Source organism: Coregonus clupeaformis, chromosome 21, assembly GCF_020615455.1.
Source record: "Coregonus clupeaformis isolate EN_2021a chromosome 21, ASM2061545v1, whole genome shotgun sequence".
NCBI classification, from domain to species: domain Eukaryota; kingdom Metazoa; phylum Chordata; class Actinopteri; order Salmoniformes; family Salmonidae; genus Coregonus; species Coregonus clupeaformis.
In genome coordinates this window covers 43,288,590-43,312,713 of record NC_059212.1, presented here as the reverse complement: position 1 = coordinate 43,312,713, position 24,124 = coordinate 43,288,590, and the positions used below count along the sequence as shown (strand labels likewise).

Here is a 24,124-nt window from a genome sequence, read left to right as displayed (position 1 = left end):
GGGATGGCTGAGAGGGGCTGAGGGGTGGTGTATGGTGATAGGTGGGATGGGCTGAGAGTGGCTGAGGGGTGGTCTGTGGTGATAGGTGGGATGGGCTGAGAGGGGCTGAGGGGTGGTGTATGGTGATAGGTGGGATGGGCTGAGAGTGGCTGAGGGGGGTGGTGTATGGTGATAGATGGGATGGGCTGAGAGTGGCTGAGGGTGGTGTATGGTGATAGGTGGGATGGGCTGAGAGTGGCTGAGGGTGGTGTATGGTGATAGGTGGGATGGGCTGAGGGGGTGGTGTATGGTGATAGGTGGGATGGGCTGAGAGTGGCTGAGGGTGGTGTATGGTGATAGATGGGATGGGCTGAGAGTGGCTGAGGGTGGTGTATGGTGATAGGTGGGATGGGCTGAGGGGGCTGAGGGGTGGTGTATGGTGATAGGTGGGATGGGCTGAGAGTGGCTGAGGGTGGTGTATAGTGATAGATGGGATGGGCTGAGGGGTGGTGTATGGTGATAGGTGGGATGGGCTGAGAGTAGCTGAGGGTGGTGTATGGTGATAGGTGGGATGGGCTGAGGTGGCTGAGGGGTGGTGTATGGTGATAGGTGGGATGGGCTGAGAGTGGCTGAGGGGTGGTGTATGGTGATAGGTGGGATGGGCTGAGAGGGGCTGAGGGGTGGTGTATGGTGATAGGTGGGATGGGCTGAGAGGTGGTGTATGGTGATAGGTGGGATGGGCTGAGAGTGGCTGAGGGGTGGTCTGTGGTGATAGGTGGGATGGGCTGAGAGGTGGTGTATGGTGATAGGTGGGATGGGCTGAGAGGGGCTGGGGGGTGGTGTATGGTGATAGGTGGGATGGGCTGAGGGGTGGTGTATGGTGATAGGTGGGATGGGCTGAGGGTGGTGTATGGTGATAGGTGGGATGGCTGAGAGGGGCTGGGGGTGGTGTATGGTGATAGGTGGGATGGGCTGAGGGTGGTGTATGGTGATAGGTGGATGGGCTGAGAGTGGCTGAGGGTTGGTGTATGGTGATAGGTGGGATGGGCTGAGAGAGGCTGAGGGGTGGTGTATATGGTGATAGGTGGGAAGGGCTGAGGGTGGTGTATGGTGATAGGTGGGATGGGCTGAGGGGTGGTGTATGGTGATAGGTGGGATGGGCTGAGAGTGGCTGAGGGGTGGTGTATGGTGATAGGTGGGATGGGCTGAGGGGTGGTGTATGGTGATAGATGAGATGGGCTGAGAGTGGCTGAGGGGTGGTGTATGGTGATAGGTGGGATGGGCTGAGGGGTGGTGTATGGTGATAGGTGGGATGGGCTGAGAGGGGCTGAGGGGTGGTGTATGGTGATAGGTGGGATGGGCTGAGAGTGGCTGAGGGGTGGTGTATGGTGATAGGTGGGATGGGCTGAGAGTGGCTGAGGGGTGGTGTATGGTGATAGGTGGGATAGGGGGCTGAGGGGTGGTGTATGGTGATAGGTGGGATGGGCTGAGAGGGGCTGAGGGGGTGGTGTATGGTGAAAGGTGGGATGGGCTGAGAGTGGCTGAGGGGTGGTGTATGGTGATAGGTGGGATGGGCTGAGAGGGGCTGAGGGGTGGTGTATGGTGATAGGTGGTGTGATGTCACGAGAGGCTGTGTCCTGGAGGGACGTTACATCCCCCTGAGGTGGCTGCAAACCCAGACAGCTATGGCTCCATCTGCTGGTATGGTCGGGAACTCCAACCCTCTATGGCCAATCTTCCCACGCAGCTGAAACCAATCAGGAGCTGATGAGCTGAAGGTTTGTTGAAGGGAAGAGACACACTGGAGGGAGTGTGTGGGGGGTGAAGAGACACAGTCTCCAACCTGGGCTCTCTGGAGGACAAGAGTGCTGCACGTCCACTTCCATGAGGAATATAAGGATTTGGAGATACTTACCTTTGGGAAATACTCACCTTTGGATATATGCACCTGTGGAAATACGTGAGAGACATTTGGAAGGACTTTTTGCTGGGTTGGCCACTAGCTGCAACGTGGACTACAGTAAGGCTGGGGAAAAGTTATCTGAGCGAGTGAGAATTATGATTCTGGATGTGGAAGAGACATCCCTGAACGGTTAACCCTTAAAGAGCCACAAGAGAACAGAATTTTGTTATATTTTCGTTAATTTCCCAAGACCTATAATAAAATCCTTGTTTTGTTTGAACCTTGTCTCCTTGCACTACTTGAGCAATCCCGCTGAAAGCTGTGTAGCCTCTCGTGACGTCACAGATGGTGGAGAATACGGGCACGCTCAAGCGTTAATAGTGCATGTCAGAGGAGGATACCGAAGGTTTGATCACCCAGTTTTCCAAGTTGGCCGTAGGCTCCCGCAGCGAAATGGAGGACATATTGAAAGCCCTTGTTGCTGGCCAGCAAGCCCAGATGCAAGCAAACGTGGCTCTCTTGGAGGAGCAAAAGAAAGCCAACCTTCTGAAGGCAGAGGAATTGCAGTTGCAGAGACAGAGGGTGGTCCAAAATACCCGCCCAATAAAGGCAAGTGACTTTATATCTAAGATGGGAGCTACACGATGACATTGAGGCATACCTGCATGCATTTGAGGCCACGGCCACTAGGGAAGCCTGGCCCAAGCAACAGTGGGTTGGTCTGTTAGCCCCCTTTCTAACCGGGGAATCGCTGCATGCTGTCCGGGGACCTGGGCCCCTGACCAGGTTACTGACTATGATGCCCTGAAGTCTGAGATCCTCAGCAGATGTGGACTCACAAAGTTTGGGTATGGCCCAGCGCTTTCACAGCTGGACCTTCCAACCAGACCAACCTCCTCGGCGCAGATGCATGAACTTGTCCGAATCGCAAGGAAATGGCTGGATCCGCAGAGGAATACAGCAGCGGCGGTGAGGCCGTTGTGGTGGATCGTTACCTACGCGCCCTGCCTTATGAGGCAAAACGGTTCATCAGTCAACAGGCCTTGACCACGGCTGATCTGACCGTGGAAGCTGTGGAAAAGTACCAGGCCACAGCGGAGATGCTGAATGCTTCCCGAAAAGACCCCAGGAGTGCGGCCCCACCACAAATGGGAAGAACCCGTCCAAAGGACCCCAAGGTCTCGAACCCAGCCACGTCAGGACTTATCCCGGCTCCAGGGAGCCAGAAACCAGGCGGGTTCAAGAAGAGTACACCAGGAGGGGGGAAACTCGACAGTGTTACGGTGTGGGGAGATGGGACATATCTCCTGGCAGTGTGAGAAACCAGCCGATGAACCTATGCCCACTGCGGAGTCCTCCAGCTCAGCACCCACACACCGTTTTGCCTCGCTCTTGGGAGTCGTAGATGGCGGCCCAGATCGACCCCCCCACCTGCCCGGTAACTGTGAATCACCATGATGTGGAGGCCTTACTGGATTCTGGTAGCCGGGCCACCCTGGTGCGTAGGATTTGGTGGGCCCAACGTGTCTGACCCCGGGGGAAAGTCCTCCCAGTTTCCTGTGTCCATGGGGACACCAGAGAATACCCATTACTGAACTTACAATGACCAGCACGGGGGAACCATACACCGACGAGCGGGGTGGTTGATTCCCTCCCGTCCCTGTCCCTAATTGGGCGAGACTGCCCAGCCTTTTACCCACTCTGGAGAGAGTCTCAGGAGAGGATAACCGAGTACCTCGGAAACGGAGAGGCAAGACTCATCCTGGGAAGGCTCCGGTGCAATCCTCCGAGTTACTCACTCCCGCCCGGGCTCTGATAGGATGGCAGGTGCCCAGACCGACACAGAGACGGAACTACAGAATCTGGACAAAGAACTGTCTGGTCTGAAGGGGACCGCTGAGAGGTATCGTTTGTTAAAGCAACAGTTAGACATGAAGACAGAAGAGTTAGATATCCTCCAGGCTAAACTCCAACAGAGCTCCTTCCCTAAGCAACAGGAGGAGCTGGAGAGGCTGCACGGGACCATCGAGGAGTGTGAGGAGACCCTGCGCAGTAGTAAGGAGGTCCAGAAGAAGGCAGAGGAGAAGTACAAGGTGTTGGAGAACAAGATGAAGAATGCGGAGGCAGAGAGAGAGAAGGAACTGAAAGCTGCTCAACAGAAGCTAAACTCTGCTAAAACCAAGGCTGATGCGTTCAGTAAGAAACTCAAGGAGAGACAACAGGAGGCTGAGTCCCTGGTCCTAGAGTTGGAGGAGTTGAAGAGAGAGCAGTCTGGCAAGCACCACGGCAATGCGGACGCCCTCTCCCGGCGTGATGCCTTCTTCGCTGCCTTTACCCACGAGGACGTCGGTCCCGAGAGGGGGATGTGTGATGTCACGAGAGGCTGTGTCCTGGAGGGGACGTTACATCCCCCTGAGGTGGCTGCAAACCCAGACAGCTATGGCTCCATCTGCTGGTATGGTCGGGAACTCCCAACCCTCTATGGCCAATCTTTCCACTCAGCTGAAACCAATCAGGAGCTGATGAGCTGAAGGTTTGTTGAAGGGAAGAGACACACTGGGGGAGTGTGTGGGGGGTGAAGAGACACAGTCTCCAACCTGGAGCTCTCTGGAGGACAAGAGTGCTGCACATCCACTTCCATGAGGAATATAAGATTTGGAGATACTTACCTTTGGGAAATACTCACCTTTGGATATATGCACCTGTGGAAATCGTGAGAGACATTTGGAAGGACTTTTTGCTGGGTTGGCCACTAGCTGCAACGTGGACTACAGTAAGGCTGGGGAAAAGTTATCTGGCGAGTGAAAATTATGATTCTGGATGTGGAAGAGACATCCCTGAACGGTTAACCCTTAAAGAGCCACAAGAGAACAGAATTTTGTTATATTTTGTTAATTTCCCAAGACCTATAATAAAATCCTTGTTTTGTTTGAACCTTGTCTCCTTGCACTACTTGAGCAATCCCGCTGAAAGCTGTGTAGCCTCTCGTGACGTCACAGAGGATGGGCTGAGGGTGGTGTATAGTGATAGATGGGATGGGCTGAGGTAGTGTATGTGATAGGTGGATGCTGAGAGGGGCTGAGGGGTGGTGTATGGTGATAGGTGGGATGGGCTGAGGTGGTGTATAGTATAGGGTGGGATGGAGCTGAGAGTAGCTGAGGTGATGTATGTGATAGGTGGATGACTAGAGTGGCTAAAGGTGGTGTTGGTATAGATGGAATGGACTGAGAGGGGCTGAGGTGGTGTATTTGATAATAGGTGGATGGGCTCGAAGGGGCTGAGGTAGTGTATGGTATAGATGGATGGCTGAGGGGTGTGTATGTGATAGGCGGATGGCTGAGAGTGGCTGAGGGGTGGTGTATGTGATAGTGGATGGCTGAGAGTGCTAAAGGGTGAGTGTATGGTAATAGATGGATGGGCTGAGAGTGGGTGAGTGTATGGTGATAGGTGGGATGGCTGAGAAGTGGCTGAGGTGGTGTATAGTGGTATGGGATTGGAGGTTGTATGTGATGTGGATGGCTGAGAGGGCTGAGGGGTGGTTATGGTGATAGATGGGTGCTGAGAGGGCTGAGGGGTGGTGTATGGTGATAGGTGAGTGGCTGAGGGTGGTGTATGGTGATAGATGGGATGAACTGAGGGTGGTGATAGATGGTATAGTGGGATGGACTGAGGGTGGTGTATAGTGATAGGTGGATATGCTGAGAGTGGCTGAGGGTGGTGTATGGTGATTAGGTGGGATGGCTGAGAGTGGTGTATGGTGATAGGTGGGATGGGCTGAGAGGGCTGAGGGGTGGTGTATGGTGATAGGTGGATGGGCTGAGGAGTGGCTGAGGGGTGGTGTATGGTGATAGGTGGGATGGGCTGAGGAGTGGCTGAGGGTGGTATATGGTGATAGGTGGGATGGGCTGAGGTGGTTATGGTCGATAGGTGGATGGACTGAGAGGGGCTGAGGGTGGTGTATGGTGATAGGTGGATGAGCTGAGAGTGCTGAGGGTGGTGTATAGTAGTAGGTGGGATGGCTGAGAGGGGCTGAGGTGGTGTTGTGAATAGGTGGGATGGCTGAGGGGTGGTGTATGTGATAGATGGAATAGGCTGAGGGGTGGTGTATAGTGATAGGTGGGATGGGCTGAGAGGGGCTGAGGGTGGTGTATGGTGATAGGTGGGATGGAAGCTGAGGGGTGGTGTATGGTGATAGGTGGGGATGCTGAGAGTGCTGAGGGTGGTGTATGGTGATAGTGGGATGGGCTGAGAGTGGCTGAGGGTGGTGTATGGTGATAGATGTAGGCTGAGGGTGGTTACGGTAATAGGTGGGATGGGCTGAGAGTGGCTGAGGGTGGTGTATGGTGATAGGTGGGATGGACTGAGAGTGGCTGAGGGGTGGTGTATGGTGATAGATGGGATGGCTGAGATAGCTGAGGGTGGTGTATGGTGATAGGTGGGATGGGCTGAGGTAGCTGAGGGGTGGTGTATGGTGATAGTGGGATGCTGAGGTGGTGTATGGTGATAGATGAGATGGGCTGAGAGTGGCTGAGGGGTGGTGTATGGTGATAGGTGAGTAGGCTGAGGGTGGTGTATGGTGATGGGTGGATGGGCTGAGAGTGGCTGAGGTGGTGTATGGTGATGTGGGATGGGCTGAGGTGGTGTATGTGATAGAATGGGCTGAGGGTGGTGTATGGTAGATAGGTGGGATGGGCTGAGAGGGCTGAGGGGTGGTGTATGGTGATAGGTGGGATGGGCTGAGAGTGGCTGAGGTGGTGTATGGTGATAGGTGGATGGGCTGGAGGGGCTGAGGGGTGGTGTATGGTGATAGGTGGGATGGGCTGAGGGGTGGTGTATGGTGATAGATGGCTGGGCTGAGGGTGTGTATGGTGATAGGTGGATGGCTGAGGGTTGATAGGTGGATGGGCTGAGGGTTGTATGGTGATAGGTGATTGAGGTAGTGTATAGTATTAGTGGGATGGGCTGAGAGGGGCTGAGGGTGGTGTATGTAATAGGTGGGATGGGCTGAGAGCTGAAAGTGAGTGTATGGTGATAGGTGGATGGGCTGAGAGTGGCTGAGGGGTGGTGTATGGTATAGGTATAGCTGAGGGTGGTTGGTATGTATGGGCTGAGAGGGGCTGGGTGGTGTATGGTGATAGGTGGGATGGCTGAGGAGTAGTGAGGGTGGTGTATAATGATGGTGGGATGGGCTGAGAGGGACTGAGGTGGTGTATGGTGATAGGTGGATGGCTGAGGGTGGTGTATGTGATAAATGGATGGCTGAGGGGTGGTGATGGTGATAGTGGATTAGCTGAGAGGGCTGAGGGTGGTGTATGGTGATAGGTGGATGAGGGTGTGTATAGTGGTGGATAAGTAGTAACGGAGGGCTGGTGTATGTGAAGGACATGAGTACTGGAGGTGGTATATAGTGATAGATGGGATGACTGAGGGTGGTGCTATGGTGATAGGTGGGATGGGCTGAGAGTGGCTGAGGTGGTGTATGGTGATAGGTGGGATGGGCTGATCTGAGGGTGGTGTATGGTGATAGATGGGATGGGCTGGAGTGGCTGAGGGTGGTGTATAGTGATAGGTGGATGGGGCTGAGAGTGGCTGAGGGGTGGTGTATGGTGATAGGTGGATCTGAGGTGGTGTATGGTGATAGATGAGATGGGCTCGAGAGTGGCTGAGGGGTGGTGTATGGTGATAGATGGGATGGGCTGAGAGTGGCTGAGGGTGGTGTATGGTGATAGGTGGGATGGGCTGATGGGGGGTGGTGTATGGTGATAGATGAGATGGGCTGAGGAGTTGGCTGAGGGGTGGTGTATGGTGATAGGTGGGATGGGCTGAGGGGTGGTGTATGGTGATAGGTGGGATGGGCTGAGAGTGGCTGAGGGTGGTGTATGGTGATAGGTGGGATGGGCTGAGTGGGTGAGTGTGATGGGCTGAGGGGTGGTGTATGGTGATAGGTGGGATGGGCTGAGAGGGCTGAGGGGTGGTGTATGGTGATAGGTGGGATGGGCTGGAGAGTGGCTGAGGGGTGGTGTATGGTGATAGGTGGGATGGGCTGAGGGGCTGAGGGTGGTGTATGGTGATAGGTGGGATGGACTGAGAGGGCTGAGGTGGTGTATGGTGATAGTTGGATCGGGCTGAGGGGTGGTGTATGGTGATAGATGATCTGAGGGTTTATGAGTGTGGATGGGCTGAGAGGGCTGAGGGTGGTGTATGCAAGGGCTGAGGGTGGTGTATGGTGATAGGTGGATGGGCTGAGAGGGCTGAGGTGGTGTATGGTGATAGGTGGATGGGCTGAGAGTGGCTGAGGGTGGTGTACTGGTGATAGATGGATGGGCTGAGGGTGTGGTGATAGGTGGGATGGCTCAGAGTGGCTGAGGGTGTGTATGATGATAGAGTGGGATGAAGCTGAGAGTGGCTAAGGGGTGGTGTATGGTGATAGATGGGATGGGCTGAGAGGGGCTGAGGGGTGGTGTATGGTGATAGGTGCGATGGCTGAAGTGGCTGAGGTGGTGTATGGTGATAGGTGGGATGGGCTGAGAGTGGCTGAGGGGTGGTGTATGGTAGATAGATGATGGGCTGAGGGGTGGTGTATGGTGATAGGTGGGATGGACTGAGAGTGGCTGAGGTGTGTATGGTAATCGGTGGGATGGGCTGAGAGTGGCTGAGGTGTGTATGGTGATAGATGGGATGGCTGAGAGGGCTGAGGTGGTGTAGGGATAATATGGGGTGGTGTATGGTGATAGGTGGGATGGGCTGAGAGTGGCTGAGGGGTGGTGTATGGTGATAGGATGGGCTGAGAGTGGCTGAGGGTGGTGTATAGTGATAGATGGGATGGGCTGAGGGTGGTGATGGGTAGGTGGGATGGGAGAGTGGCTGAGGGTGGTGTATGTGATAGGTGGGATGGGCTGAGAGGGGCTGAGGTGGTGTATGGTGATAGGTGGGATGGCTGAGAATTGTGAGGGTGGTGTATGGGGATAGGTGGGGTGGCTGAGGGTGTGTATGGTAATAGGTGGGATAGGCTGAGAGTGGCTGAGGGGTGGTGTATAGTGATAGGTGGGATGGGCTGAGAGGGGCTGAGGGGTGGGTATGGTGATGGTGGATGGGCTGAGGGTATGGATCATATTGATAGCTGATGGGCCAGAGGAATGGAGGGTGTGCATGGTGATAGGTGGATGGTCACAGGTTTATTATTCGTGAATCGGACTGAGTAGTGAGGTGTGTATAGTGATATAGGTGTTTATTAATTGGGATTAGGCTGGGTTGTATGGTAATGTGGGATGTGCTGGTGTTATGTATTGATGGCTGAGGTGTGAAGTGGTGATGGTCGGGATAAGCTAAGGGCTGGGCTTTTATGTTAATGGGTAGATGTGGTGGTGTATTGTGATCAGTGGAATCTGGGCTGAGAAGTGATATGATTATATTCAGGATAGGCCGAGGGAGCTGAGAGCTGAGTGTACTAGTAATAAGTGAGATCGAGCACTGAGGTAGTGTCTAGTATAATTTTGAGATAGGCACAAGAGAGTTATATGGTAATGAATATTCTATTTTTTTATTTTTATTAATTATGCACTCGGTAGCTGGTGAGTATATGTAATAGGTAGGACATAGGTAGTTATGTATGAAGGTAGATGCTGCTGAGTTGTTATTTTGACTGGTGCATCGGGATAGGCTGGAGGGCTGGTGGTTATTATTAACTGAGAGTATGGGGTGTGATGTTGGTGGATGGGCTGAGAGGGCTGAGGGTGTGTATGGTATAGGTGGATGCTGAGAGGGCTGAGGTGGTGTATGGTGATAGGGTGGGATGGGCTGGGTGTGTTTGTAGATGGATGGCTGGGTGGTGTATGGTGATGTATGAGATGGCTGAGGTGGTGTATGGTGATAGGTGAGTGGGCTGACTGGGGTGGTGTATGGTGATAGTGGATGGTCGAGGGTTGTATTTGATAGGTGGATGGCCTGAGAGGGTGGTGTATGGTGTAAGTGAGATAGGCTGAAGGGCTGCAGGGTGGTGTATGGTGATAGTGGGATAAGCTGAGGGTAGTGTATAGTATAGGTGATCTGAGAGTGGCTGAGGTAGTGTATAGTAATAGGTGGAATGGGCTGAGTGTAAGGTGTTATGGTAATAGGTGGATAGCTGAGAGTATTGTTGGTATTGGCTGCTTGTGTATATGATAGTGAGGCATGAAGTGGTGGTTATGGTGATGTAGAGATGGGCTGAAAGTAGCTGAGGGTGGTATATGATAATGTGGGATGCTGAGGGGTGGTGTATGGTATAGATGATTTATGATTTGTATTTTGATAGTAATTTTCTATTTTCATAAAGTAGCTGAAGTTTATTATATTACGAGTATATCTTTTATTATTCTTGTTTTTATATGCTAAATTTTATTATTTTTTAGTGTAGTGTATAGTGATAGGGATATGAGGGGTTGTGTGTATGGTAATATAGATGAGCTTATTATGATAGGATGATGGGTGGTTATGGCAGGATAGTGGATGGACTAGAGTGGCTGAAGTGGTATATTGGATAGTAGAGTGGCTGGATGTGTTTGTGGATGGCTGAATGGGCTGAGGGTGGTGTATGGTGATAGTGAGATGTGAAGTAGCTGAGGGGTGGTGTATGGTATAGGTGGGATGGGCTGAGAGTGGCTGAGGGTGGTGTATGGTATAGTGGATCTGAATGAGTGTGTATGGTGATAGTGGATGCCGAGAGAGCTGAGGTGGTGTATAGTGATAGATAGGATAGCTGAAGTGGCTGAGAGTGAGTGTAATGCTGAGGTGGTGTATAGTGATAGGTGGATGGGCTGAGAGTGGCTGAGGTGGTGTATGGTGATAGGTGGGATGGCTGAGTACTAGTGAGTAGGGTGAGCTGAGAAGTGGCTGAGAGTGAGTGTATGGTGATAGTGAGATGCTGAGGAGTGTAGTGTATGGTGATAGATGGGATGGGCTGAGAGTGGCTGAGGGTAGTGTATAGTGATAGTGAGATAGACTGATGTAGCTGAGTGGGTGTTAGTAGTGGTGTAGGACGCTGAGATGCTGAGTGCTATGTAGTAAGTGGAGTGGTGTATGTGTAATAGGTAGGATGGACTGAGAGTGGCTGAGGTGGTATATAAGATGGGATGGCTGAGATGGCTGAGGGTAGTATATGGTAATAGGTGAGATAACTGAGAGGGCTGAGGGTGGTGTATGGTGATAGGTGGATGGGCTGAGGAGCTGTGGTGTATAGTGATAGGTAGGGATGGCTGAAGTGCTGAGTGATATGATGGAAGATAGGCTGAGGTGGTGTATGGTGATAGGTGGGATGGGCTGAGAGTGGCTGAGGGGTGGTGTATGGTGATAGATGGATGGGCTGAGGGCTGGTGTATGGTGATAGGTGGGATGGGCTGAGGGTGGTGTATGGTGATAGGTGGGATGGGCTGAGAGTGGCTGGGGTGGTGTATGGTGATAGGTGGGATGGGCTGAGAGTGGCTGAGGGTGGTGTATGGTGATAGGTGGGATGGGCTGAGGTAGTGTATTGTAGGTGGGCTGAGGGTGGTGTATAGTGATAGGTGGGGATGGGCTGAGAGCGCTGAGGTGGTGATGTATAGTGGGATGGGCTGAGAGTGGTGTAGGTGATAGTGGATGGGCTGAGAGTGGCTGAGGGTGGTGTATGGTGATAGGTGGGATGGGCTGAGTGGCTAAGGGGTGGTGTATGGATAGATGGATGGGCTGAGAGGGCTGAGGGGTGGTGTATGGTGATAGGTGGGATGTGAGAGGGCTGAGGTGGTGTATGGTGATAGATGGGATGAGAGCTGAGGGGTGGTGTATGGTGATAGGTGGGATGGCTGAGAAGTGCTGAGGTGGTGTATGGTGATAGGTGGATGGGCAGAGAGTACTAAGGGTGGTGTATAGTGATAGATTGGATGGGCTGAGGGCTGGGTGGTGTATGGTGATAGGTGGGATGGGCTAAGTGGCTGAGGGTGGTGTATAGTGATAGGTGGATGGGGCTGAGGGTGGTGTATGGTGATAGGTGGGATGGGCTGAGAGGGCTGAGGGTGGTGTATGGTGATAGGTGGGATGGGCTGAGAGAGCTGAGGGTGGTGTATGGTGATAGTGGAGGGCTGAGAGTGGTGTATGGTGATAGGTGGATGCTGAGGTGGGTATGGTGATAGGTGGGATGGGCTGAGGGTGGTGTTGGTGATAGGTGGGATGGGCTGAGAGTGGCTGAGGGTGGTGTATGGTGATAGGTGGGATGGCTGAGGGTGGTGTATGGTGATAGGTGGGATGGCTGAGAGGGCTGAGGGTGGTGTATAGTGATAGGTGGGATGGGCTGAAGTGGCTGAGGTGGTGTATGGTGATAGGTGGGATGGGCTGAGGGTGGTGTATGGTGATAGGTGGGATGGGCTGAGGAGGCTGAGGGTAGTGTATGGTGATAGATGATGGCTGAGAGTGTAGTGTATGTGATAGGTGGATGGGCTGAGATGACTGAGGGTGGTGTATGGTGATAGGTGGGATGGGCTGAGGGTGGTGTTGTGATAGGTATGGGCTGAGGAGTGAGTGTGTATAGTGATAGGTGGGATGGGCTGAGGCTGTGTATGGTGATAGGTGATGAGCTGAGGCTGAGTAGTGTATGTAATGATAGGGTAGATAGAAAGTGAGGTATATAGTGGATAGAGATAAATGAGTATCAGTATATAGTGATAGTGGAAAGGCTGAGAAGTGGTGTATGATAGATGAGATGGACTGAGAGTGGTGTTAGTGATAGGTGGATGGGCTGAGGTGGCTGGTATATAGTGATGATGGGATGGGCTGAGTGTGAGTGTATGTGATAGGTGAGATGGGCTGAGAGTGAGTGTATGGTGATAGATGGGATGGGCTGAGAGTGGCTGAGGGGTGGTGTATGGTGATAGGTGGGATGGGCTGAGAGTGGGCTGAGGGTGGTGTATGGTGTGGATGGGCTGAGAGGCTGAGGGTGGTGTATGGTGATAGGTGGGATGGGCTGAGAGTGGCTGAGGGGTGGTGTATGGTGATAGGGGTGGGATGGGCTGAGGGGTGGTGTATGGTGATGGTGAGATGGGCTGAAGTGGCTGAGGGTGGTGTATGGTGATAGGTGGGATGGGCTGAGGGGTGGTGTATGGTGATAGGTGGAATGGGCTGAGAGGCTGGTGGTGTATGGTGATAGGTGGGATGGGCTGAGGGGTGGTGTATGGTGATAGGTGGATGAGGCTGAGAGTGGCTGAGGGGTGGTGTATGGTGATAGGTGGATGGGCTAAGAGCTGAGGTGGTGTATGGTGATAGATGGGATGGCTGAGGGCTAGTGATATGGTATAAATGGATGCTGGAGTGAGTATATAGGTAATAGATGGATGACTGAGAGTGTGTATAGTAATAGGTGGGAATGGGACTGAGAGTGGTGTATATAGTGATAGGTGAGATAGGCTGAGAGTAGCTGAAGGTGGTGTATAGTGATAGGGTGAGATGGGCTGAGGGTGGGTTGTGATAGGTGGGGATGCTGAGAGGGCTGAGGGTGGTGTATGGTGATAAGTGAGATGGGCTGAGAGGGCTGAGGGTGGTGTATGGTGATAGGTGGGATGGGCTGAAGTAGCTGAGGGGTAGTGTATGGTGATAGGTGGATGGGCTGAGGGGTGGTGTATGGTGATAGGTGGGATGGGCTGAGAGGGCTGAGGGTGGTGTATGGTGATAGGTGGGATGGGCTGAGAGTGGCTGAGGGGTGGTGTATGGTGATAGATGGGATGGGCTGAGAGTGGCTGAGGTGGTGTATGGTGATAGGTGGGATGGGCTGAGAGTGGCTGAGGTGTGGTATGGTGATAGGTGGGATGGGCTGAGGGGTGGTGTATGGTGATAGGTGGGATGGGCTGAGAGGCTGAGGGTGGTGTATGGTGATAGGTGGGATGGGCTGAGAGTGGCTGAGGGTGGTGTATGGTGATAGGTGGGATGGGCTGAGGGTGGTGTATGGTGATAGGTGAGATGGGCTTGGCTGAGGTGGTGTATGGTGATAGGTGGGATGGCTGAGCTGAGAGTGTGTATGGTGATAGGTGGGATGCTGAGTGGCTGAGTGTATGGTGATAGGTGGGATGGGCTGAGAGTGCTGAGGGGTGGTGTATGGTGATAGGTGGGATGGGCTGAGAGTGCTGAGGTGGTGTATGGTGATAGGTGGGATGGGCTGAGAGTGGCTGAGGGTGGTGTATGGTGATAGGTGGGATGGGCTGAGAGTGGCTGAGGGGTGGTGTATGGTGATAGGTGGGATGGGCTGAGGGGTGGTGTATGGTGATAGGTGGGATGGGCTGAGAGTGGCTGAGGGTGGTGTATGGTGATAGGTGGGATGGGCTGAGGGCTGGGTGGTGTATGGTGATAGTGGGATGGGCTGAGGGTGGTGTATGGTGATAGGTGGGATGGGCTGAGAGAGGCTGAGGAGTGGTGTATGGTGATAGGTGAGATGGGCTGAGGGTGGTGTGATGGTGATAGGTGGGATGGGCTGAGAAGAGTGGCTGAGGGTGGTGTATGGTGATAGATCGGGGTGGGCTGAGGGTGGTGTTGGTGATAGGTCGGGATGGGCTGAGGGGTGGTGTATGGTGATAGGTGGGATGGGCTGAGAGTGGCTGAGGGTGGTGTATGGTGATAGAGTGGGATGGGCTGAGAGTGGCTGAGGGGTGGTGTATGGTGATAGGTGGGATGGGCTGAGAGTGGCTGAGGGGTGGTGTATGGTGATAGGTGGGATGGGCTGAGAGTGGCTGAGGTGGTGTATGGTGATAGGTGGGATGGGCTGAGGGGTGGTGTATGGTGATAGATGAGATGGGCTGAGTCTGAGGTGGTGTATGGTGATAGGTGGGATGGGCTGAGAGTGGCTGAGGGGTGGTGTATGGTGATAGGTGGGATGGGCTGAGGTGTGTGGTGATAGGTGGGATGGGCTGAAGTAGCTGAGGGGTAGTGTATGATACTGGGTGAGGGGTGGTGTTGGTGATAGGTGGGATGGGCTGAGAGTGGCTGAGGGTGGTGTATGGTGATAGATGGGATGGGCTGAGGGTGGTGTATGGTGATAGGTGGGATGGGCTGAGGGTGGTGTATGGTGATAGGTGGGATGGGCTGAGAGGGGCTGAGGGGTGGTGTATGGTGATAGGTGGGATAGGGCTGAGGGGTGGTGATGGTGATAAGTGGATGGGCTGAGAGTGGCTGAGGGTGGTGTATGGTGATAGGTGGGATGGGCTGAGAGGGCTGAGGGTGGTGTATGGTGATAGAGTGGGATGGGCTGAGGGGTGGTGTATGGTGATAGATGGGATGGTTGAGAGTGGCTGAGGTGGTGTATGGTGATAGGTGGATGGGCTGAGAGGGGCTGAGGGGTGGTGTATGGTGATAGATGGGATGGGCGATCTGAGGGGTGGTGTATGGTGATAGGTGGGATGGGCTGAGGGGTGGTGTATGGTGATAGGTGGGATGGGCTGAGAGTGGCTGAGGGGTGGTGTATGGTGATAGGTGGGATGGGCTGAGAGGGCTGAGGGTGGTGTATGGTGATAGGTGGGATGGGCTGAGGGTGGTGTATGGTGATAGGTGGGATGGGCTGAGAGGGCTGAGGGTGGTGTATGGTGATAGGTGGGATGGGCTGAGAGGGGCTGAGGGGTGGTGTATGGTGATAGGTGGGATGGGCTGAGGGTGGTGTATGGTGATAGGTGGGATGGGCTGAGAGTGGCTGAGGGTGGTGTATGGTGATAGGTGGGATGGACTGAGTGGCTGAGGGTGGTGTATGGTGATAGGTGGGATGGGCTGAGAGTGGCTGAGGGTGGTGTATGGTGATAGGTGGGATGGGCTGAGGGGTGGTGTATGGTGATAGGTGGGATGGGCTGAGAGGGCTGAGGGTGGTATGGTGATGGAGGGATGGGCTGAGAGTCTGAGGGTGGTGTATGGTGATAGGTGGATGGGCTGAGGTGAGTGTATGGTGATAGTGAGTGGCTGAGGGTGGTGTATGGTGATAGGTGGGATGGGCTGAGAGGGCTGAGGGTGGTGTATGGTGATAGGTGGGATAGAGGGCTGAGGTGGTGTATGGTGATAGAGTGGGATGGGCTGAGGGTGGTGTATGGTGATAGGTGGGATGGGCTGAGAGTGGCTGAGGGGTGGTGTATGGTGATAGGTGGGATGGGCTGAGGGGCTAGGGTGTATAGGTGATAGGTGATGGATGGGCTGAGTAGTGTGGTAGATGGGTGGTGATGGTGATAGGGATGGGTGGATAGGGGCTGAGGGGTGGTGTATGGTGATAGGTGGTGATGGGCTGAGGGTGGTGTATGGTGATAGGTGGATGGGCTGAGGCAGTGGTGTATGGTGATAGTGGGATGGGCTGAGAGGGGTAGGGGTGTATGGTGATAGGTGGGATGGGCTGAGGGATGTGGTGTATGGTGATAGGTGGGATAGGCTGAGGGTGGTGTATGGTGATAGGTGGGATGGGCTGAGAGTGGCTGAGGGGTGGTGTATGGTGATAGGTGGGATGGGCTGAGGGTGGTGTATGGTAGATAGGTGGGATGGGCTGAGAGTGGCTGAGGGGTGGTGTATGGTGATAGGTGGGGATGGGCTGAGAGTGGCTGAGGGGTGGTGTATGGTGATAGGTGGGATGGGCTGAGAGGGGCTGAGGTGGTGTATGGTGATAGGTGGGATGGGCTGAGGGTGGTGTATGGTGATAGGTGGGATGGGCTGAGGGCTGAGGGTGTATGGTGATAGGTGGGATGGGCTGAGGGGTGAGGTGGTGTTGGTGATAGTGGATGGGCTGAGGTGGTGTATGGTGATAGGTGGGATGGGCTGAGAGTGGCTGAGGGTGGTGTATGGTGATAGGTGGGATGGGCTGAGAGGTGGCTGAGGGTGGTGTATGGTGATAGGTGGGATGGGCTGAGGTGGTGTATGGTGATAGGTGGGATGGGCTGGGGTGGTGTATGGTGATAGGTGGGATGGGCTGAGAGTGGCTGAGGGGTGAGTGTATGTTGATAGTGGGATGGGCTGAGAGGGCTGAGGGTGGTGTATGGTGATAGGTGGGATGGGCTGAGAGGGGCTGAGGGGTGGTGTAGATGTGAGATGGGCTGAGAGTGGCTGAGGGTGTCTATGGTGATAGGTGGGATGGGCTGAGAGGCTGAGGGGTGGTGTATGGTGATAGGTGGATGGGCTGAGAGTGGCTGAGGGGTGGTGTATGGTGATAGATGGGATGGGCTGAGTGGCTGAGGGTGGTGTATGGTGATAGGTGGGATGGGCTGAGAGTGGCTGAGGGGTGGTGTATGGTGATAGGTGGGATGGGCTGAGGGTGGTGTATGGTGATAGGTGGATGGGCTGAGAGTGGCTGAGGGGTGGTGTATGGTGATAGGTGGGATGGGCTGAGGGGTGGTGTATGGTGATAGGTGGGATGGGCTGAGAGTGGCTGAGGGTGGTGTATGGTGATAGGTGGGATGGGCTGAGAGGGGGTGGTGTATGGTGATAGGTGGGATGGGCTGAGAGTGGCTGAGGGGTGGTGTATGGTGATAGGTGGGATGGGCTGAGAGGGCTGAGGGTGGTGTATGGTGATAGGTGGGATGGGCTGAGAGTGGCTGAGGGTGGTGTATGGTGATAGGTGGGATGGGCTGAGAGTGGCTGAGGGTGGTGTATGGTGATAGATGGGATGGGCTGAGGGGTGAGTGTATGGTGATAGGTGGGATGGGCTGAGAGTGGCTGAGGGGTGGTGTATGGTGATAGGTGGGATGGGCTGAGGGGTGGTGTATGGTGATAGGTTGGATGGGCTGAGAGTGGCTGAGGGTGGTGTATGGTGATAGGTGGGATGGGCTGAGGGTGGTGTATGGTGATAGGTGGGATGGGCTGAGAGTGGCTGAGGGGTGGTGTATGGTGATAGGTGGGATGGGCTGAGAGTGGCTGAGGGTGGTGTATGGTGATAGATGGGATGGGCTGAGGGTGGTGTATGGTGATAGGTGGGATGGGCTGAGAGTGGCTGAGGGTGGTGTATGGTGATAGGTGGGATGGGCTGAGTGGCTAGGGGGTGGTGTATGGTGATAGATGGGATGAGCTGAGAGGGCTGAGGGTGGTGTAGTGGTGATAGGTGGGATGGGCTGAGGGTGGTGTATGGTGATAGGTGGGATGGGCTAAGAGTGGCTGAGGGTGGTGTATGGTGATAGGTGGGATGGGCTGAGAGTGGCTGAGGTGGTGTATGTGATAGGTGGGATGGGCTGAGGGTGGTGTATGGTGATAGGTGGGATGGGCTGAGAGTGGCTGAGGGGGTGGTGTATGGTGATAGGTGGGATGGGCTGAGAGTGGCTAAGGGTGGTGTATGGTGATAGATGGGATGGGCTGAGAGGGGCTGAGGGGTGGTGTATGGTGATAGGTGGGATGGGCTGAGAGGGGCTGAGGGGTGGTGTATGGTGATAGGTGGGATGGGCTGAGAGTGGCTGAGGGGTGGTGTGTGGTGATAGGTGGGATGGGCTGAGAGGGGCTGAGGGGTGCTGTGGTGATAGGTGGGATGGGCTGAGGGTGGTGTATGGTGATAGGTGGGGATGGGCTGAGAGTGGCTGAGGGGTGGTGTATGGTGATAGGTGGGATGGGCTGAGGGGTGGTGTATGGTGATAGGTGGGATGGGCTGAGGGGTGGTGTATGGTGATAGATGGGATGGGCTGAGAGTGGCTGAGGGGTGGTGTATGGTGATAGGTGGGATGGGCTGAGAGTGGCTGAGGGGTGGTGTATGGTGATAGGTGGGATGGGCTGAGAGGGGCTGAGGGGTGGTGTATGGTGATAGGTGGGATGGGCTGAGGGGTGGTGTATGGTGATAGATGGGATGGGCTGAGGGGTGGTGTATGGTGATAGGTGGGATGGGCTGAGAGGGGCTGAGGGGGTGGTGTGGTGATAGGTGGGATGGGCTGAGGGGTGGTGTATGGTGATAGGTGGGATGGGCTGAGAGTGGCTGAGGGTGGTGTATGGTGATAGGTGGGATGGGCTGAGAGTGGCTGAGGGGTGGTGTATGGTGATAGGTGGGATGGGCTGAGAGTGGCTGAGGTGGTGTTGGTAGATAGGTGGATGGGCTGAGAGGGCTGAGGGGTGGTGTATGGTGATAGGTGGGATGGGCTGAGAGTGGCTGAGGGGTGGTGTATGGTGATAGGTGGGATGGGCTGAGAGGGGGCTGAGGGGTGGTGTATGGTGATAGGTGGGATGGGCTGAGGGGTGGTGTATGGTGATAGGTGGGATGGGCTGAGAGGCTGAGGGTTGGTGTATGGTGATAGGTGGGATGGGCTGAGGGTGGTGTATGGTGATAGGTGGGATGGGCTGAGAGTGGCTGAGGGGTGGTGTATGGTGATAGGTGGGATGGGCTGAGAGTGGCTGAGGGGTGGTGTATGGTGATAGATGGGATGGGCTGAGGGGTGGTGTATGGTGATAGGTGGGATGGGCTGAGAGTGGCTGAGGGGTGGTGTATGGTGATAGGTGGGATGGGCTGAGAGTGGCTAAGGGGTGGTGTATGGTGATAGATGGGATGGGCTGAGAGGGGCTGAGGGGTGGTGTATGGTGATAGGTGGGATGGGCTGAGAGGGGCTGAGGGGTGGTGTATGGTGATAGGTGGGATGGGCTGAGAGGGGCTGAGGGGGTGGTCTGTGGTGATAGGTGGGATGGGCTGAGAGTGGCTGAGGGGTGGTGTATGGTGATAGGTGGGAAGGGCTGAGGGGTGGTGTATGGTGATAGGTGGGAAGGGCTGAGGGGTGGTGTATGGTGATAGGTGGGATGGGCTGAGAGTGGCTGAGGGGTGGGATTAAAGAGATTCTGTTCGGTAACGTGTTATTGTTATGTGATTGCTGTATATAAAAGTACCATCTATGTAAAATGTTTATGTGAAATGTATGTATATGTAGCATTTCAGCTGTAAAAACAAACACATATATTTGTGTCCTCCGAAGAGGGTGGGTTAGTAATAATACAACAACAAAAAGAGGTTGTTCACGCTTACGCTGTTCACGGTTACGCTGCTTACGCTGTTCACGCTTACGCTGTTCACGGTTACGCTGTTCACGGTTACGTTGTTCACGGTTACGCTGTTCACGGTTACGCTGTTCACGGTTACGCTGTTCACGGTTACGCTGTTCACGGTTACGCTGTTCACGGTTACGCTGCTTACGCTGTTCACGGTTACGTTGTTCACGGTTACGCTGTTCACGGTTACGCTGTTCACGGTTACGCTGCTTACGCTGTTCACGGTTACGTTGTTCACGGTTACGCTGTTCACGGTTACGCTGTTCACGGTTACGCTGTTCACGGTTACGCTGTTCACGGTTACGCTGTTCACGGTTACGCTGTTCACGCTTACGCTGTTCACGGTTACGCTGCTTACGCTGTTCACGGTTACGTTGTTCACGGTTACGCTGTTCACGGTTACGCTGTTCACGGTTACGCTGTTCACGGTTACGCTGTTCGCGCTTACGCTGTTCACGGTTACGCTGTTCGCGCTTACACTGTTCATGGTTACGCTGCTTACGCTGTTCACGGTTACGCTGTTCACGCTTACGCTGTTCACGGTTACGCTGTTCACGGTTACGTTGTTCACGGTTACGTTGTTCACGGTTACGCTGTTCACGGTTACGTTGTTCACGGTTACGCTGTTCACGGTTACGTTCACGCTTACGCTGTTCACGCTTACGTTGTTCACGCTTACGTTGTTCACGGTTACGCTGTTCACGCTTACGCTGTTCACGGTTACGCTGTTCGAGCTTACGCTGTTCACGGTTACGCTGTTCACGCTTACACTGTTCACGGTTACGCTGCTTACGCTGTTCACGGTTACGTTGTTCACGGTTACGCTGCTTACGCTGTTCACGGTTACGTTGTTCACGGTTACGCTGTTCACGGTTACACTGTTCACTGTTACGCTGTTCACGCTTACGCAATGAAACTAGACCAACCTTTTGATCCACCAACACCCTCTTACCTGGTTGAACCCCTCTTGCCCCCCTCCCTCGGGGAAGCCCAGACTGAGAGCGTTCATTTCCCCCTCCAGGAGAAGCCGAACCCCCTGGAAGCCCCCCGTCACCGGAGACATCAGCTCTTCCAAGATGGACGCCAGGTACGGAGACACGTTCTCACTGCAGAACTTTACTGCCGGGTCACTGACAGAGGCTATGGGGACGGAGACACGGAACAACGGATGTGAATGTTATGGGAATGGTTTTACAAGTTTAGATATAGTAACAACATGTCGGCTCCTCACAACTACTGTCCCAATAACTGTTGCTTTTTCATTCATTCAGTTCCCACAATATCCTATCTTGGATCCTAACGTGTTAAATCTTTGTTACTCTCTCCTTTACACCACAATTCATTCTTGACCCATTCTTGACCCATTCTTGACCCATTCTTGACCCATTCTTGACCCAGGCTACTCCATCTGTAGATCCCCATCATCGTACTGCACCTTGTAGCTTGGCCTGTAGGAAGGCTCTAGAACTGGCTATCTGGTCCATATCAGAGCGAACCAGAGCTTCCTGAGACCTGGCTGTCTCTTTACACTCCTCCTTCAGAACCTTCAGACCCTCCCTCAGCTGGTCCTGGACCAGATGGTACGCGGCGTCCAACGTCTGGGGGGGACAACAGAACACAGCTGAGTACAGCATTATATAGACCCTCTGTTAGCTGATCCAGGACCAGCTTATAGAAGCTGCCTCAATGTCTGAGCATCGGGGGAATAGAGCAGAGATCACTACAGGACTACAGAACTCAGAGCTGAAGAACCAGTTCACTATAGCATTACTGAAGGACTTTCTGAATAAAGGACAGTTCTGAGATGTTCAGTGACTCACAGAGAACCAAACCCTCTTCCTCTCTGCTTTCTTCCCCTTTAGTCTGGTCAGAAGTTCTGTCTGTAGAGAGGGTAGAAGCTCCTCCAAAACCAAATTGGTTAGGACCTGGAATACAGAAAGCCAAGATGAGTTACAGCATACTGTGATCTGGACACAGTCCTGATCTACTTTACTACACAGCTGTAAGACAATGATACACACTACTGATCTACTGATCTACTGGTCTACTGATCTACTGATCTACTGGTCTACTGATCTACTGGTCTACTGATCTACTGGTCTACTGGTCTACTGATCTACTGATCTACTGGTCTACTGATCTACTGATCTACTGAGCTACTGGTCTACTGATCTACTGGTCTACTGATCTACTGGTCTACTGATCTACTGGTCTACTGGTCTACTGAGCTACTGATCTACTGGTCTACTGGTCTACTGATCTACTGATCTACTGGTCTACTGATCTACTGATCTACTGGTCTACTGATCTACTGATCTACTGAGCTACTGGTCTACTGATCTACTGGTCTACTGATCTACTGGTCTACTGATCTACTGGTCTACTGGTCTACTGAGCTACTGATCTACTGGTCTACTGGTCTACTGATCTACTGATCTACTGGTCTACTGATCTACTGGTCTACTGATCTACTGGTCTACTGGTCTACTGATCTACTGATCTACTGGTCTACTGATCTACTGATCTACTGAGCTACTGGTCTACTGATCTACTGGTCTACTGATCTACTGGTCTACTGATCTACTGGTCTACTGGTCTACTGAGCTACTGATCTACTGGTCTACTGGTCTGCTGATCTACTGATCTACTGGTCTACTGATCTACTGGTCTACTGATCTACTGATCTACTGGTCTACTGATCTACTGGTCTACTGATCTACTGGTCTACTGATCTACTGGTCTACTGATCTACTGATCTACTGGTCTACTGATCTACTGGTCTACTGATCTACTGATCTACTGATCTACTGGTCTACTGATCTACTGATCTACTGGTCTACTGATCTACTGGTCTACTGATCTACTGATCTACTGGTCTACTGATCTACTGGTCTACTGATCTACTGGTCTACTGATCTACTGATCTACTGGTCTACTGATCTACTGGTCTACTGATCTACTGATCTACTGATCTACTGGTCTACTGATCTACTGATCTACTGGTCTACTGATCTACTGGTCTACTGATCTACTGATCTACTGGTCTACTGATCTACTGGTCTACTGATCTACTGGTCTACTGATCTACTGGTCTACTGATCTACTGATCTACTGGTCTACTGATCTACTGGTCTACTGATCTACTGGTCTACTGATCTACTGGTCTACTGATCTACTGATCTACTGGTCTACTGATCTACTGGTCTACTGATCTACTGGTCTACTGATCTACTGGTCTACTGATCTACTGATCTACTGGTCTACTGATCTACTGGTCTACTGATCTACTGGTCTACTGATCTACTGATCTACTGGTCTACTGATCTACTGATCTACTGGTCTACTGATCTACTGGTCTACTGATCTACTGGTCTACTGGTCTACTGATCTACTGGTCTACTGATCTACTGAGCTTATTGTTAACAACTTTGAATCCACATCCTGCTATAAACGTCTTTCCTTTGTTTCTTTGTGATGAGACATGCAGAGAGACTGCTGTCCAACCCAAACAATGTCTGAGTCTGAAGCAGAAGTGTTTCCTGGTCTCTGACTGAGCTTTCTTAGTTAGACCAACCGGTAATCAGCTCTTTGTTTAACGCACACACACACACACACACACACACACACACACACACACAGAGGAGCTTCCTCTGTTCTGATGAGACAGACAAAGGTCTACTATGGTGTTCATGCTGGCATGTTATCACAGGACAACTAATAGTTCCCTGGTTAGTCTATTCTAAGAAAATAGGACTGGTTCCCTGTTTATACCCGACTCTGGTTCCCTGTTTATACCCGACTCTGGTTCCCTGTTTATACCCGACTCTGGTTCCCTGTTTATACCCGACTCTGGTTCCCTGTTTATACCCGACTCTGGTTCCCTGTTTATACCCGACTCTGGTTCCCTGTTTATACCCGACTCTGGTTCCCTGTTTATACCCGACTCTGGTTCCCTGTTTATACCCGACTCTGGTTCCCTGTTTATACCCGACTCTGGTTCCCTGTTTATACCCGACTCTGGTGCCTTGTTTATACCTGACTCTGGTTCCCTGTTTATACCCGACTCTGGTGCCTTGTTTATACCTGACTCTGGTTCCCTGTTTATACCCGACTCTGGTGCCTTGTTTATACCCGACTCTGGTGCCTTGTTTATACCCGACTCTGGTGCCTTGTTTATACCTGACTCTGGTGCCTTGTTTATACCCGACTCTGGTACCTTGTTTATACCTGACTCTGGTGCTCTGTTTGCCCTGTTTATACCTGATTCTGGTGCCCTGTTTATACCCG

At 53.1% G+C, this 24,124-nt stretch overlaps 1 protein-coding gene across 1 annotated transcript in view; it reads right to left on the bottom strand.

Moving 5' to 3' along the window:
* Positions 1 to 19,619: 19,619 nt before the first annotated feature.
* Positions 19,620 to 24,124, bottom strand: part of LOC121534488 (protein Niban 1-like) — a 46,745-nt gene continuing 42,240 nt past the window's right edge. Inside the window, exons 7-11 of the mRNA XM_045206045.1 lie at positions 21,658 to 21,762; positions 21,273 to 21,435; positions 20,790 to 20,977; positions 19,815 to 20,700; positions 19,620 to 19,630 (exon numbers count right to left, since the gene is read on the bottom strand). Coding sequence (XP_045061980.1) covers positions 19,620 to 19,630; positions 19,815 to 20,700; positions 20,790 to 20,977; positions 21,273 to 21,435; positions 21,658 to 21,762 — 1,353 coding nt within the window. The remainder of the gene's footprint in view (positions 19,631 to 19,814; positions 20,701 to 20,789; positions 20,978 to 21,272; positions 21,436 to 21,657; positions 21,763 to 24,124) is intronic.